The 16,875-nt window shown below is 35.4% G+C and overlaps 1 protein-coding gene across 1 annotated transcript in view; it reads left to right on the plus strand.

Annotated features, from left to right (window-relative positions):
* GABRA3 (gamma-aminobutyric acid type A receptor subunit alpha3) overlaps nt 1-16,875 on the plus strand; it is a 385,158-nt gene that overhangs the window by 268,455 nt on the left and 99,828 nt on the right. Inside the window, exon 5 of the mRNA XM_059385929.1 lies at nt 4,496-4,716. Within this exon, the coding sequence (XP_059241912.1) occupies nt 4,496-4,716 (221 nt within the window). The remainder of the gene's footprint in view (nt 1-4,495; nt 4,717-16,875) is intronic.

Here is a 16,875-nt window from a genome sequence, read left to right on the forward strand (position 1 = left end):
CGATGGATTTTCAGGTGTTTGCAATCTTTAGATAAGCTATCTAGCTGATCTCCGGCTAGCTGAAGCAGTCTCAGCTTGCTACTTCTCCGCCATCTTGACTCCTCCCCCCTAAAGGGGACTTTTTGACAGGAAAAAAAAAGACCATAAATAGGAGTAAGAAAAGTAGGAAACACAAAAGTGTAAAAATAAGTATATCTGTAAAGTTGAGTCAAGGGACTCTTGACACACTTACATCAATAGACAGAGCATCTAAATAGAAAATCAACAAAGAAACAGTGGCTTTGAATGACACAATAGACTAGATGGGTTTAACAGTTATATTCAGAACATTCTATCCTAAAACAGCAGAATACATATTATTTTCAAGTGCATGTAGAACATCCTCCAGAATAGATCACATTTTAGGCCATAAAACAAGTGATAGCAATTTCAAAATGATCAAAGTAATACCATGCATGCTTTCTGACAACATGCTATGAAACTGGAAATCAACCACAAAAAAAAAAAAAATCTGCAAAAAGCACAAATACATGGAGGTTAAATAATATGCTACTAAACAATGAATAGGCCAAACAAGAAATCAATGAAAAAAATTAAAAGTACATGGAAACAAATGAAAATGAAAACACAATGGTCCAAAATGTTTGCGATACAGCAAAAAATGGTCCTAAAGGAGGAAGTTTATAGAAATACAGGCCCACATCAAGAAACAAGAAATATCTCAAATAAGCAACCTAACATTATACTCAAAGGAGCTAGATAAAGAACAACAAACCAAACAAAACCAGCAGATGGAGTGAAATAAAAGAATATTAGAGCAGAAATAAATGATATAGAAATGAGAAAAGGAATTGAATAGATCAGTGAAACAAGGAACTTGTTCTTTGAAAAGATCAATAAAATTGATAAACCTCTAGTCAGATTCATCAAAAAGAGAGAGAAAAAAAAGTACTCAAAATTAGAAATGAAGGAGGAGAAATAGTCAACACCTTAGAAATACAATTTTAAAACAAAAGTCCATGACTAGATGGCATCACAGGGAAATTCTACTAAACATTTAAATAAGAGTTAATACCTATTCTTCTCAAACATTTCTAAAGAATAGAAGGAAAGCTTCTAAGTTCATTCTGTGAGGCCAGTATCACCCTGATACCAAAACCAGATAAAGACAAACACCACAAATAAGAAAACTACAGGTCAATAGCTCTCATGAACATGAATGCAAAATTCCTAAATAAAATATTAGCAACCGGATTACAACATATTTTTAAAAAATCATTCATCACAATCAAGTGGGATTTATTCTCAGCATGCAGCGTGATTCGGTATTCACAAATCAATTAAAATACATCATGTCAATAAAAGAAAAGATTAAAATCCTCATGATGATTTCAACAGATACAGAAAAAGCATTTCACAAAATACAACATCCATTCAAAATAAAAAAAATCCCTCAACAAAGTAGAATTGGAGGGAACCTACCTCAACATAATAAAAGCCACATATGAAAATCCCACAACCAACGTCATCCTCCATGGGAAAATACTGAGAGTATTTCCCCTAAGGTCAGGAATAAGATAAGGATGTCCACTCTCACCACTTTTTTTCAACATAGTACTGGGAGCTTTAGTCATAGCAGTTAGACAACAAAAAGAAATAAAAGGCATCCAAATCAGTAAGAAAGAAGTAAAACTTTCATTATTTGCAGATTATATGATACTATATGTAGAAAACCCCAAAGATTCCACGAAAAACCAACTAGAACTGATTAATGATTTCAGTAAATCCACAGGATACAAAATCAATATGCAGAAATCTGTTCCATTTCTATACATTAACAATGAAACAGCAGAAAGCAACATTAAGAAAACAATCCCATTTACAACTGGACCAAAAATAATAAGACTCCTAGGAATAAACTTGAGCAAAGGGAGAAAGGCATATACACTAAAAACAATAAAACATTGATGCAAAAAATTGAAGACAACACAAATAAATGGAAAGAGATTCCATGCTCATAGATTGGAAGAACAAATATTGTTAAAATATGTATATAACCTAAAGCAAACTAAACATTTAATGCAATCCCTATCAAACTACCAACAGCATTTTTCACAGAACTAGAACAAAAAATCCAAACATTTATATGGAAATCGCAAAGACACCCATTTCCAAAGCAATTTTGAAGAAGAGAAGCAAAATAGAAGGAACTACAATTACAGATTTCAAGTTACATTCAGAGGCTATAGTAATCAAAACAGCTTGGAAATAACACATAAATAGACACATACATCAATAGAATAGAGTAGAAAACCTATAAATAAACTCACGATTATATGGTCAAGTAAACAACGTAGGGGGCAAGAATATCCAATGGGAAAAGATGGTCTCTTCAACAAATGGTGTTGAGAAAACTCGACAGCAACATATAAGAGAATGAAACTAGAACATATTCTTATACCACACACAAAAACAAATTCAAAACAGATTAAAGATCTGAATCTGAGACTTGAAACCATAAAAGTCCTAGAAGAGAATTCAGGCAGTAGAGGTATCCCCACATTGAAGCAAATTCCTATGTTAATTTCTCAGCTTGTAAACTCAAAATCAGGATGATACTGTGTATTTAGGCATCAATCCCATGTAAAATTAGATTTGAGGTTGCTAAATCTCAGTAGAAATGCTTCCCTTAAACCCCTCTCCATCCAGTATCCATGCTTGGTTAGACACATTTCCTTTTAGAATTTTCATGTTGTAGAATGGTTTTATCTAGTACATTTTCCCTAGTTCTCCTTTTTGTTGAAGTTGGAACCATTCAGGGTCTTGGCTTTATGTGGGAGTCTAGTTCTACCTTTTTACCCAGAACAGTCTTGATTTATACCAATTGTCCTATCGTAGTTTTTGATAAAAACTCTTCTGACTCTCAAATATGTCCCAATTTAGATATTTATATAATATTCTAATCCTTAGTCAGAACTGTGCTTGGTATGCTAGAAAAAGAGAAAAGCCAGACTGGCTGATTTGTAGAGGGAAGAGTAGTTGAAGAAGAGCTCAGAGAAGAAGATAAGGATCAATTTATGAAGTGCTTTCTAGGTAAGAGAAGGATATTGAAACTTACATATGACTAAAAGTCATTAAGGTATTTTAAGCCACAGAGTTTTAGGCAGCTTCTTTATTATATCTGGATATCTAAAAGTGTCCCCCATGCCTCGGGCAGTTTAGTGATCAGAGATCTGGGTAAGGTTTGCACTGAGATTTGGGGACTCAACCTCTCAGTTGTTTTCTTGCTTCCAGGACTTTATCCTGAATTTTCAGCTCTCTGACTAGCCTTGGGGCCTATCCTCTGAGATATTAAGCCAGTGCATTTTTCTGATTTCTGCCAAGCTTACAAACATCACTCAGCATAGATTTGTCATCTGTCATTTAGTGGAAGACTACCCTCTGGTTTCTGCCTGCATTTTTTTTAACAGAGTCCCAAAGTCTTGTTCATATGTGTGTAGTGTAATAGCCAAAATTTGGGGCAGAGTATATATGCAGATTTGGGATCTCATCCCTTCTGTGACTGTCTTGCTCCCAGGAGTACCACCCCTAAATTTCCATATTATTTCCCACCTTGAGCCAGTAAAGCTGTAGTATCTGCCACAGGAATTCTAAGTTTGGGGGGCACACATTGCTACTGCCATCTTTTAAGGGTAAATTTTCTTCAAGTTTTTGTCTGCTTACATTTGTACCCCATTGCTTTCAAATAGGTTATTTTCCCTTATTCTAATCTTCTCTCTTTATGTTTTAATTTTATAATTAAAAGCTAAAGGAAGGTATAGCCAAACAGTTTAGTCAGCTATTACGAAAACCTGAAACATTTGTTATTTTAATTTATAGTTAGATTAACAGCAATTTTGAAAAAAAAATTGCATGTTTATTAGCATTTTTATCTATTTTATGAATTTTCTGGTATGCTATTTACCCATTTTTCTGTTTGTCTATTTTTATTTATAAGAAAGAGTTCCTTATTTATCAAAGATAATAAAAATATAAACTCATCAGTTGTATTTTATGAGACTCAACTGAAATGTGTTTTGAAACTTAAGGTTTTCATTTTCTGGTGATTGTAATATTGGCCTTTAATGTTCATATTGGATCATTTAGTAAAGGAGACAAGGTAAGGAGTTTGTTCTTATTAGAGATGCTACTGCATAGAGAACAGAGCTCTTGCCTTTTCATAAAGCACTCTTGTGTCAGCTTGTATGACATGTGAGGAATTGTTGGCAGTGAACTTCCTCAACAAAATCTTGTCAGATATGTTATTTTCATAATTATTGATCACCATGGCTTCATTTTTCAATCATAATCATTTGCCATACTTCCAGTAAGTACTATTAATATACTGCTGCTTCTGTGCATTGGAGGAAATATTGCAAATTGATTAATATTTGTTAAGGGCACTATAGGTCCTCATCAGAACTATGTTCATTATTCTCTGTTTTTTTGTCCCTAGGAGTACACCATTGATGTATTTTTTCGACAGACATGGCATGATGAAAGATTGAAATTTGATGGACCCATGAAGATCCTTCCACTGAACAATCTCCTAGCTAGTAAGATCTGGACCCCTGACACCTTCTTTCACAATGGCAAGAAATCAGTAGCCCATAACATGACCACACCTAACAAGCTGCTCAGACTGGTGGACAATGGAACCCTCCTCTACACAATGAGGTCAGTGAGTGATACCTCCCATCTAAAGCATATTCAGGGTAGGGCTTGAAAACAGCATGTTTTAGGCTATCTATTGAAAGTTCTGTTAAGTTTACAGATTAGAAATGGACATTTAGTATATACTGCTTTATATATTTGCAGGTACACACATTCATAGAGACATATATTATAGATATACAAATAAATAAGAGAGTTGAACATATGAACATTCTCAGACACACAGAGATATATGTTCAAGATGTATAAATGTATCCATACTCAGAGACACATATAGCCTAACATGTAATCATATACATATTCAAAGGTCTTAAATTCAAAGACTCACAGCTATATACACAGGAAGAGCACTGTGATAGTCAAAATAAGCTGTTTAACTGCAGCAAAAAACTTTCCCTATAATGCAGAATTGTGAGAATCAAATGAGATAATGATGGATATTTTCAGAAGCACACAATGTTATATATAATATATAAAAAATTACAACATATCTTTTATGGCACATTGCCTGGGAATCCTGAGGAGTTTGATGTAAGTGAGGTATCTAATTAACCTAAGAATGTTTCTTTTTTAAAAATTTTTAAAAGACTTTATTTATTTGAGAGAGAGAATGCACAAGCAGGGCCAGGGGCAGAGGAAGAGGAAAAGAGAGAAGCAGACTCCCCACTGAGCAGGGAGCCCAATGCAGGTGTCAATCCCAGGACCCTGAGATTATTACCTGAGCTAAAGGTAGCTGCTTAAACAACTGAGCCAGTGAAGTGCCCCTAGAATGTTTCTTTAAATATCATTTATATACAGAGGCACCTGGATGGCTCAGTTGGTTAAGCATCCAGCTCTTGGTTTTGGTTCAAGTCAGGCTTTCAATGCTGTGAGATCAAACCCTGCATCAGGCTCCACACTCAGGGCAGAGTCTGCTTGAGATTTTGTCTCTTCCTCTCCCTCTGCCTCTCCCCGTCTCATGTTCTCACTCTAAAATAAATAAATCTTTAAAATAAATAAATATAATTCTTACACACACACACACACACACATATACGATATATATATCGTAATTTTGCCTTCAAAAAGAATGACTTTAAAAACATTTCCAGTTCCATAATATTCTTTGTCCCTAAACACTAAAAAACTTTCATGGTTCTTGTTTTGTGTTTTTGTTAATTCCTATTCTGCCAGTTGTCCTAAAGCTCCCTCACACATTAATGAATATCAGTTCTAAGTAACTGAATTAACATTATTGAATGGAAAAAATTTGATCTTTCAGTGCAGATTCTGTGGCTGTTTTTTGTTGTTGTTGTTGTTGTTGTTGTTTTGTACAATGAAACTGAAATATGTGGTGAATACATGAAGTGTCCTTTCCCATATCCTAGTCTTCCATTACCTTAAACTTGCTCTTTATTGATGTTTTTCCTGAAAGAATTTGGTAGAGGAGAAGATAGGCAAGGAAGAATGGATACCAAATGGGTACTTGAGAGAAAAGTTGAATTATAGAGGAGGAGCTGAGAAACTAGAGAAGAAATGAGAATAGAATAAAGAGTGATAAAGAAAAGAGGGAAAGTGGATAGAAGTGGGAAAAAGAAGGTGGAGAGAAGGGAAGAATAATCTGGAGAAAAGATCAATAAAATTAACATATATATTTCATTGATCTTTTCTCAGATCTTATATATTTACATATGTATGTATGTGTGTGTATACACACACATATGTAAATGTATATATTTATATGTGTGTATATATATATGTGTGTGCATCTGTATGTGTGTTTTAGAGCACCTGATTATTAGTATTAGCATTCATTTTTGTACTATTCAGTAAGTAGAATGTAGCCAAGATAATTGTAGGTGTTAAGGGGAGGAAAGAGGAAGTATATTTTAGGCAGAGAAAACCAAGTTAGCCGTTACAAGCAATGGAATGGTTTCCTTCAACAGAAGCAAGAGAATGAGGTGGTCAGTTTTTGATTTACATATGCCACTCCAGTTACAGTGTAAAGAATGTATTTGAAAGGAACAAAACTGGAGTTATAGAAATGGGTTAGTAGACAGCTTAAATAATCTGGGCAAGGAGTGGTAAAGTTCTCATTCAGAGCAGCAGATTAAGATGGAGAAGGGGAGAGACATTGAGGAAATAGTAAAAACAGCCAATGTTAGAATGACAGGAAGGATGGGATTAAGGTTATAAGTACCCAAATAACATGGGCGAATGATGGTGCTGAAAACTGGGGCAGATCATATAAAAGTTGGAAGAAAGTTAGGATAAATCTGCAAGGTTAATTTTTGGGTAAGATGAGCTTTAAATGATTATAGATTATCTAGGGATAGGTGTGTAATAGCAGTTGGATATACAAATCTTTTTTTTTTTTAAGATTTTTTATTTATTTATTTGAGAGAGAGACAGTGGGAGAGATCATGAGCGAGGAGAAGGTCAGAGAGAGAAGCAGACTCCAGGTGGAGCTGGGAGCCCGATGTGGGACTCGATCCCAGGACTCCAGGATCATGACCTGAGCCGAAGGCAGTCGTCTAACCAACTGAGCCACCCAGGCGTCCCGGATATACAAATATTAAGATCAGAAGACAGTTATAAGCTAGAGATATAAAGTTTGGTATTGTTAGTATATTGGGACAACCATATGAATGTATGTGATCACTTCAGGAAAGTATGCAGAGTGAGAAGAAAATTATGCCAAGGATCCAGTCCTGTAGCATCATTATCATTAAGGTAGAAGGGGAAAAAGAGGAACCTATGAAGGAGACCAAGAAGAAAAAGAAACGTCTTGGTAGAACCCCTAGTGTGCAGTATCTTGAAAACTGAGTGTGATAGTCAATACTTTTACTTTCCATATTTTTAATCCATGTCCTTCTGGCTTTGTGGTTGTATTGTACTTCCATAGAACCTTGAAGTTAGGCATAGATAGATGACTTTGGCTAACCAAATGTGACTGGAAATAACATGAATCATTTCTGAGGAAGGATAATACATAATTTTCCATGTTCCTCTCCATGGCCACAGTAAGTAACATTATGCCAGGTGTCCTTGGCTCTATCATTCTGTATCCTTTATTGAAGATGACATAGAAGACAGTCTCCCCTTCACTAAAACCCGAGATAGACAAGTAGTGTGAGAAGTACATCTTTTTTGTTTGAGGACATTGAGATTTTTTGTTACTACATGCTAACCTGACCCATTTTGACTGATATATCAAAGGAGTAAAGGGTTTCAAAAAAGCTCACAGTGATCAATAATAATAATAATAATAATTTCAGTAATAGCATAAATATTATCATTAACATCAATACAGTATTTACAGTGTGCCATGCACTGTTCTTATCACTTAACTTTTATAAAACAATAACCCTGTGAGATAGGTACTATTATTTCCACTTTTCAGATGAGGAGACTGAGACAAGAGTGGGTAAGAAAAAATTTAAAAATCACCTAGGTAGTAAATGGTTGAGTCAGCATTCATACTCTGGCAGTTTGGCTGCAAGTTCAGCTTTTTATCATTATTAATCATTATTTATATATAAATATCTTTATTTATCATTAAATAGTGATCTTTATCATTATTACATATAATGATATCATTATTAATCATTATCTTTATAATTATTTATATATCTTTATCATTATTAATATATTTTTATAACATTATTGGTTATTACAAAGAGAACAAATAATATAGGGAATTAAATGTATTAGGTTTTACAACATGGAAGGCATTGCTCTTCTTCACATACATTGTTTAAGTGTAGTGTTTAGTGCAGCAGTGAGTTTTTAGGAATTGACATAGAAGTAGTGAAAATAGTAAACACAGAAAATACTTCCTAGGAGCTTGTTTGAAAATGAAAGCAATGAGTATATTATAGATATATTCAGGGATAGAAGAAAATAATTGCTTTTTATAATGTAAATACTGATACTTATTTGTGCAATAGCAGAGAGACACAGATTGAAAGTATAGTAGAAATGAGGTTTTGCTGACACCAAGTTGCCAGAGAAAACTGTAAGCAGAATGTCATCAAAACTACATTGAAAGTTTTACTTATAAAGGAAGAGGGACAAGTCTTCTTGTCCTGAATGGAAGGATATGAGGCTAGATAAAAATAGGAAAGGAGATGGGAAGGATAGGACAGAGTAGAGGTATTATTTGAAGAGAATTTGAAGACAATAGAACATAAGTGGGAAAATGTAAAGGAGGCATACTTGTTTGAAGAGGAGATGGGGGTGTAAACAATTGGTGAAGGAATGAAGCAGAGGAGGGGCTGTGCAATGTGGTAGTTGGAAGGATGGATGAGGATGATGAGATGTGGATGGCTAAAAATGCTGTAAGAAAATGAAAAGAAAGTGATGGGCAGGCAAGGAAATCAACACATAGAGACTGAGGAGAAAGAATAGAGAATGAATGAGAACAGGATAGTTAAGAGAATGAATAATAAAATAAAAAAGATCAATGTTAGTTTTGTTTTAGAGGAGGAGTGAAAAAGAGAGAAGAAAGGAGAGAGGAGGATGGGAATGTTAAAATATGAAAAAGATGGAAAAATGATGAAATATGAAGATTGAGGAGTATAGAAGATGAAGCAGATCAAAGGATTAGTCACCTGAAAATAAGGTTAGATAAATGGGAAGAAGATGACTATTGAGTGCTTCATTCTAATATGAATTGGACAAGAAAGTGGAGTTTGATAAAACAGGAAACTATGTGGAATTCCCTTGTGTTAAAGGAGGTACAGAAGTTCAGAAGCATGATGAAGTCTTTGGTTCTCTTACATAGTAGATGATTCACTTCAGACCCAGGAGGGTGTGTCTGGAGGGAGACCTAGGTTCCAAACTGAAAATATTAGAGCTTGGCTCTATTTTTGACCCCATAATTTATTCATCAAGTGACCTTTTGTAAGACAAAAATTATCTACTTTCTCATTCTGATAATAATGTAAGTGCTGCCTTTCTTACAGACACATGAAAAATGTGAATTAGATAAGGTCCAAAAGAACACTTAGAATTTTTCAGGAAGTATTATTCTATGACATTATTATTTTGACCCTTGGAAATCTTATCTGGATTCCATGGAAAACTACAGAAATTCAGCTTCTTAGAAAAATTTGACAAAGGACTGCATAGCTATGTAACTAGGGCAGTTTAGAGTGAAACCTCATCTTGGGACTTCAGGATAACCATAAAAATGCAGGCCAAAGCTCATTACCTGCTGCTTGCTTCAGCACCACATATACTAAAATTAAAACAGTACAGAGAAGATGAAGCCCAGATCAGGATGATATATATGTTTAGAAAATATTTTCCTTTTTTTACAGACATGGATATATAGAAAACTTCATTTCTATTAATGACATTTATTGATGAAAATCTTGATAAATATATTCATTGTATTGTTCTTTATACCTATTGGATATAAATGTGCATAATACAGAAAGTAGTAAAATCCAAGTTCCACTGATTATTATTTGGAATGTGTGCTGAGCTACAGAGATAAACAAGACACAGCTCATGCTTTTTGTGACATTACAGTCTAAAAGTTAAAGCAGACACTGTGCACAGATAGATACACAATATATATATTTTATACAATAGTATAAAAGCCTTAAACTGAGGGGGATAGAAATGTTATGGAATCACAGGGTAAGGAACAACAAAATTTATGCAGAGGCATCAAATAAAGTTGTAAAAAGAGCCAATTAATCCTATATCTTGAATCTTGAAGGAGGTATAGGTAACTCTTAAACAGATGAGGGATGAAGTGAGGCATAGGAGGGTATTCCAGGTAGAGGAGGTAGCATGTGCAAAGCTAGGTATGCATGAACTGTCATCATGAATCAGAAAATTCATGCCTCTTGTTAGAGCTTTCATTAATCTATTCTTCCAAAAATATTTCTAGAGAGCTTAATGAGATCCAAACAGTATTCTGGACACTAGGAATAAAATAGTGAGTAAAATGGAATGTGGCCTCTGACCTCATATAACTTACATTCTAGTGGGGAAAACAAACAATAATGATAACAGAATAAGTGTTAAGGTCAGAGACGTACAGAGGGCTGTGGAATCATATAGCAGGGATAAGGAAGTGAATCTGTGGGAGAATACCCACAATTGATTTCAGAGGAAATTACATTTTTTTAGAGAGAGTGTGTGAATTAGGAGGTACTGCAGGGAGAGAGGGAGAAAGAAAATCTGCTCCACACTCAGCATGGAGCTGGATTTAGGGCTCAATTTCCTGACCCTGAGATCATGACCTGAACCAAAATCAAGAGTTGGACGCTTAACTGATTGAACCACCCAGACGCTCCAGAGGAAATCAGTTTTAAACTGAGATCTAAAAGATGGTAGAAATAAATTTGACTAAAAGATAGGTAGGAAATGTTCCACAGAGAGAGTACAGCAGGTATAAAGTCCAGGAGAATGAAGTGAGAGAGGTAGTAATGATACACTAAAGAAACAAAAGGAAATTCAGTATGACTGAACCATAGAGTAAAGTGCAGAGAAGTGACCTAGGGTGGAGAGGGATTCTTATGAGCTACATTAGCATAAAAATGAGGGGGATCCATTAAAGATTTTATTGCAGGGGGATGGCACAGATTTTCATTTTAGAAAGATTGCTCTGGTAACAATGTGTAAGGTAGATTAGAAGAATACAAAGAAGAAGATGAGCTATATGTATGAATGATAATACTCTAACAATAATAATAATTACTTTGTGTTGGATACCTACTATGTGCTAGACACTTTATGTAAATATCTCCAATCTTCACAAAAATTATTCAATATAAACATTATTATCCCTATTGAACTGATCCAGAAAGTGAAGCTTAAAAATTTAAAATGGGAAGGGTGTCTGGGTCATGAAATTGGTTAAGCACCCAACTCTTGTGATCTCAGGGTGCTGAGACAGAGACACATGTCAGGCTCTCTGCTCAGTGTGGAATCCACTTAAAATTGTCTCTCCCTCTCTCTGCCCCTGACACTTGTGCTCTCCTTCTCTCTCTCTAAAATCAATCAATCAATCAATTATCAATCAATCTAAAAAATGGAAGAGGAATTATGATGGTGGAGGAGAAGTAGGGAGACCCTAAGTTTGTGTCATACTTCAAATACATCTAAATAGTTATTAAATCATTCTGACCACCTGAGAAATCAATTGGCAATATGAAGAAAGAAAAGCTGCAAGTCTACAATTAGAAAAGTGACCACCTTTTGGAAGTTAGGAGGTATGAAGGGTTGAATTGGGTGGTAGCTGAGGTGCTACAGAGGGAAGAGAACCTGCTCAAGAAGGTTATCACAAAGTATCATAAGTAGTGAAATACAAAATCAGAATGTTTAGAAGTCTGCTGGAGTCAGGGGAGGTCCCTGGTTTAAAGGTACTCTGGTGGTAAAGCAGGGCAGAATACCAGGTGTGACAGCATGATCTCAGGATCCCTGGGGTCACAAGAAGAAAGGGTGTCATCTAAGTGTTATACTGTTCCCAGGAATAGAAGCATGGAAGCTGGCTGAAAACAAGTATAAGTGCTGGATTTCTATTCTGTGTTGCCATAAACTGAAATGCTGCACAGTCGTGTGATTTCCTGGGCATGTTCCAGCAAAAGTCAGAGGCAGGACAATACCCCTCTCTTTCCCCTGGAAGGAGCAGAGTAAGTCTGTACCACAAGTCCATAAAATTTGGAGCTTTGAAATTCAGGCATGTGCCTGATACAAAAACACTTAGTCACAGGCCCGGTAAACACAGAGTTCTAGTGGAAAATGGAGAGACAAGAGTGATTGATTGCTTTTCTGTGAGGGCTTCCTGAAGAGTGGAGGGCATGAACTTTCAGCTCCAGGTGCTAGAGAGTGGGGCGCCACCATAGTCATCCCACTCATCAGTGCTGAAAGCCTTCAGGAAGCAAAATGGCACCACATTGTGGAATCTGGAGCCACTTACACTGATCCCTACCTCTGTGTAAGGGAGGCACATTTGCAATAGGGCAAGTCCACTGAGAATCAGTAAACGGGCCCCACCTTCAGAAGACCAGGACAAAAAACTGCCTGGTACCAAGTTTACTGATCATAGAGGACTGCAAAGCTTCAGCTCTTGGAGAGAACAGTACATAGCTTTCTTTGCATTTTTATTCCTCAGTCTTTTAGTATTTTGTCCACTTATTTTCCTGTTTTTTCTATTTTTTTATTTTAATTTTTACATAAACTATATATATGTATATATACATATATATGTATATATATATAATTTGTTTCCTTTCATTGCATTATATATACAATATGTAGGGGTTTTTTCCCCTTATTTTGGGATCTAGTGTTTCTTAACAAGCAAACCAAAACATAGCCATGATCTAGTGTTTTGTTTTGCTTTGTTCTTCTTTTTGGCTTTGTTTTTCTGTTTTAATTGTTTTTTTTCCTCTTTCTTCTTTTATTTTCTGGGCAAAATGATGAGATGGAGAAATGCATCACAAAACAGAGAACAGGAGGTAGTACTCATTGCCAGGGATTTAATCATCATGGATATAAGTAAGATGTCTGAGCTAGAATTTAAAACAACAACATAAAAATACTAGCTGGGTTTGAAAAAAGCATAGAAAACACTAGAGAATCCTTTACTATAGAAATCAAAGTACTAAAATATAGTCAGACTGAAATTAAAAATGCTATTACCAAGATGCAGTCCCAAATGGAATCCATAAAAATGAGGATGAACAAAGCAGAAGAGTAAATCTGGAAGAAAAAATGATGGAAAATATGGAAGCTAAAAAAAAGAAGAGGAAAAGAAAACTCTTAGATCACAAAGGGAGATAAGAGAACTGAGTTATTCCACAAAGTGAAGTAATAACTGTATTATAGGCATCCCAGAGGATAAAAAGCAGGAGAAAGGGACTCAATGTTTATTTAAACAAATTATAGCTGAGAACTTCCCTTATCTGGGGAAGGAAACAGGCATTCAAGTCCAGGAGGCATGGAGAACTCCCAGCAAAATCGACAAAAATAGGTAAACACCTTGACATCTAACACTGAAGATTGCAAATTTCAAAGATAAAGAGAAAATTCTGAAACCAGCTTGGAATAAGAGGTCTTTAATCTACAAGGTAGACACATGAGGCTGGCAGCATGTCTGTCCATATGGACTTGACAGGCCAGAAAGGACTAGCACGATATATTCAAAGTGTTAAATGGGAAAAGCATGCAACTAATAATACTTTATCTATCAAGGCTATAATTCAGAAGTGATGGAGAGATAAAGAGTTTCCAGGAAAAACAAAAGTTAAAGGAATTTGTGATCACTAAATAAGCCCTGAAAGAAACATTAAAGGGAATCCTTTGAGCAGAGAGACCAAAAATAGCAAAGTCCAGAAAGGAACAGAGACAATCTATAAAAGCATCGAATTTATAGGTAATACTATGGCACTAATTTCATATCTTTCAATAATTATTCTGAATGCAAGTGGACTAAATTCTCCAAACAAAAGATGTAGGGTTTCAGATTGGATTAAAAAACAATAACAACAAAAACAAACAAGAATGATCAATATGCTGCTACCAAGAGACTCATTTTAGACCCAAAGACACTTCCAGATTTAAACTGAGAGGGTGAAGAACAATTTATCGAGCCAATGGATATCAAAAGACAGCTAAAGGGGTGCCTGTGTAGCTCAGTCTGTTAAGTGTCTGGCCTTCAGCTCAGGTCATGATCTCAGGGTACTGGGATTGAGCTCCATATCAGACTCCCTGGTCAGTGCAGAGTCTGTTTCTCCTCTTTCTCTACCACACCCTAAACTACTTGTTCTCTCTCTCACAGAAAAAAATAAAATCTTAAAAAAAAAAGAAAGCTGGAGAAGCCATGTTTATATAAGACAAACTAGATTTTAAACCAAAGACTGTAATAAGAAATGAAGATGCACACTGTATCATAATAAAATGGTCTATCCAACATGAAGATCTAACAATTGTAAATATTTATGCCCCTAACCTGGGATCAGCCAAATACATGAATCAAAACAGAATTAAAGAAACTAATTGATAATACAATAATAGTAGAGGACTTTAACACCCCACTCACATCAATGGACTGATCACCTAAGCAGAAGATCAACAAGGAAATAAGGGCTTTGAATGAGACACTGGACCCAATGGACTGAAAAGATATACTCAGAGCATTTCATCCTATAGCAGCAGAATACACATTCTTCTTGAGAGCACATGGGATATTTTCCAGAATATGTCACATATTGAGTCACAAATCATTGTGAACTGGTACAAAAAGACTGAGCTCATATCATGCATATTTTCAGACCACAATGCTATAAAACTTGAAGTCAGGGACGCCTGGGTGGCTCAGTTGGTTGAGTGGCTGCCTTCAGCTCGGGTCATGATCCCAGCGTCCTGGGATCGAGTCCCATATCGGGCTCCTTGCTCAACAGAGAGCTTGCTTCTCTCTCTGTCTCTTCCTGGAACTCTGTCTGCATGTGCTCGTTCTCTCTCTCTCTCTGACAAATAAATAAATTAAAAAAAAAAAAACTTGAAGTCAACCACAAAAAATTTTTTTTTTTGAAAATCCCACAAATACATGGAGGTTAAAAAATATACTACTAAGGAGTGAATGGGTCAACCAGAAAATTAAAGGAGAATTTAAAAATACATGGAAGCAAATGAAAATGAAAACATGAAAGTTCAAAACCTTTAGGATGCAACAAAGGCAGTCCTAAGAGGGAAGTATATAATGATACAGGCCTTCTTTAAGAAACAAGAAAAGTCTCAAATACACAACCTAAACTTACACCTAAAGGAGCTTGGGGGGAAAAAAAAGCAAGTAAATCCTAAACCCAGTTGGAGAGGAGAAATAAAGAGTTAATGGAAATCAATGACATAGAAATTAACAACAAAAATAAACAACAAAACTCCCCCCAATAACCATAGAATGGATCATCAAAGCTAGTAGCTGATTCTTTGAAAGAATTAATAAGACTGATAAACACCTAACCAGATGATTCAAAAAGAAAAGAAAAAGGACCCAAATTAATAAAGTCATGAATGAAAGAGGAGAGATCACAACCAACACCAAAGAAATACAATTATAAGAGAATAATGAGGAAATACATGCCAACGAATTAGGCAGTCTGGAAGGAACGATGCATTCCTAGAAACATAAACTACCAAAACTGAAATAGTAAGAAAAAGAAAAGCCAAACAAACCCATACCAGCAAAGAAATTGAATCAGTTATCAAAAATCTCCCAACAAATAAGAGTCAAGGGCTCAATGGCTTCCCAGGGGAATTCTACCAAACATTGAAAGAATTAATACACATTCTTCTGAAACTGTTCCAGAAAATAGAAATAGAAGGAAAACTTCCAACTCATTCTATGAGGCCAAAATTACCTTGACCTCCAAATCAGACAAAGACCCCCACAAGAAAGGAGAATTAATAATCAATATACCTGATTAACATGGATGCCAAAATTCTCACCAAGATACTAGCTAATAAGATGCAAGAGTACATTAAAAGGATTATTCACCGGAACCAAGTGAGATTTAATCCTGGGCTACAAGGGTGGCTCACCATCTGCAAATCAAACAATGTGATACACCACATTAATATTTTTTAAAAGGATAAGAATGATAATGATCCTCTCAGTAGATGCAGGAAAAGTGTTTGACAAAACACAGCCTTCTTGATAAAAACCTTCTACCATATGGATAGAGGGAACACACTTCAACATCATAACAACCATATATGAAGGACCCACAGCAATTACCATCCTTAGTTAGAAAAACTAAGAGTTTTTCTCCTAAAGTTAGGAACATGACAGTGATGTCCACTATCACCACTGTTGTTCACCATAGTACTGGAATTCCTAACCTCAGCAATCATAACACAAAAAGAAATAAAATGCATCCAACTTAGAAAAGAAGTGACACTTTCATTCTTTGCAGATGAGAGGATACTTTATGTAGAAACCCAAAGAACTCCACCAAAAAATTCCTAGAACTGATACAGGAAATCAGGAAAGTTGTAGGATATAAAATCAATGCACAGAAGTAACTTGCATTTCTATACACTAAAAATGAAACAGAAGAAAGAGAAATCAAGGAATAGATCCCATTTACAATTGCACCAAGTACTGCAAGATACCTAAGCCTAAACCTAACCAAATAGGTTTCTATACTCTGAAAACTATAC

The sequence above is a fragment of the Mustela nigripes genome, chromosome X, assembly GCF_022355385.1.
Source record: "Mustela nigripes isolate SB6536 chromosome X, MUSNIG.SB6536, whole genome shotgun sequence".
In the NCBI taxonomy this organism is placed as follows: Eukaryota; Metazoa; Chordata; class Mammalia; order Carnivora; family Mustelidae; genus Mustela; species Mustela nigripes.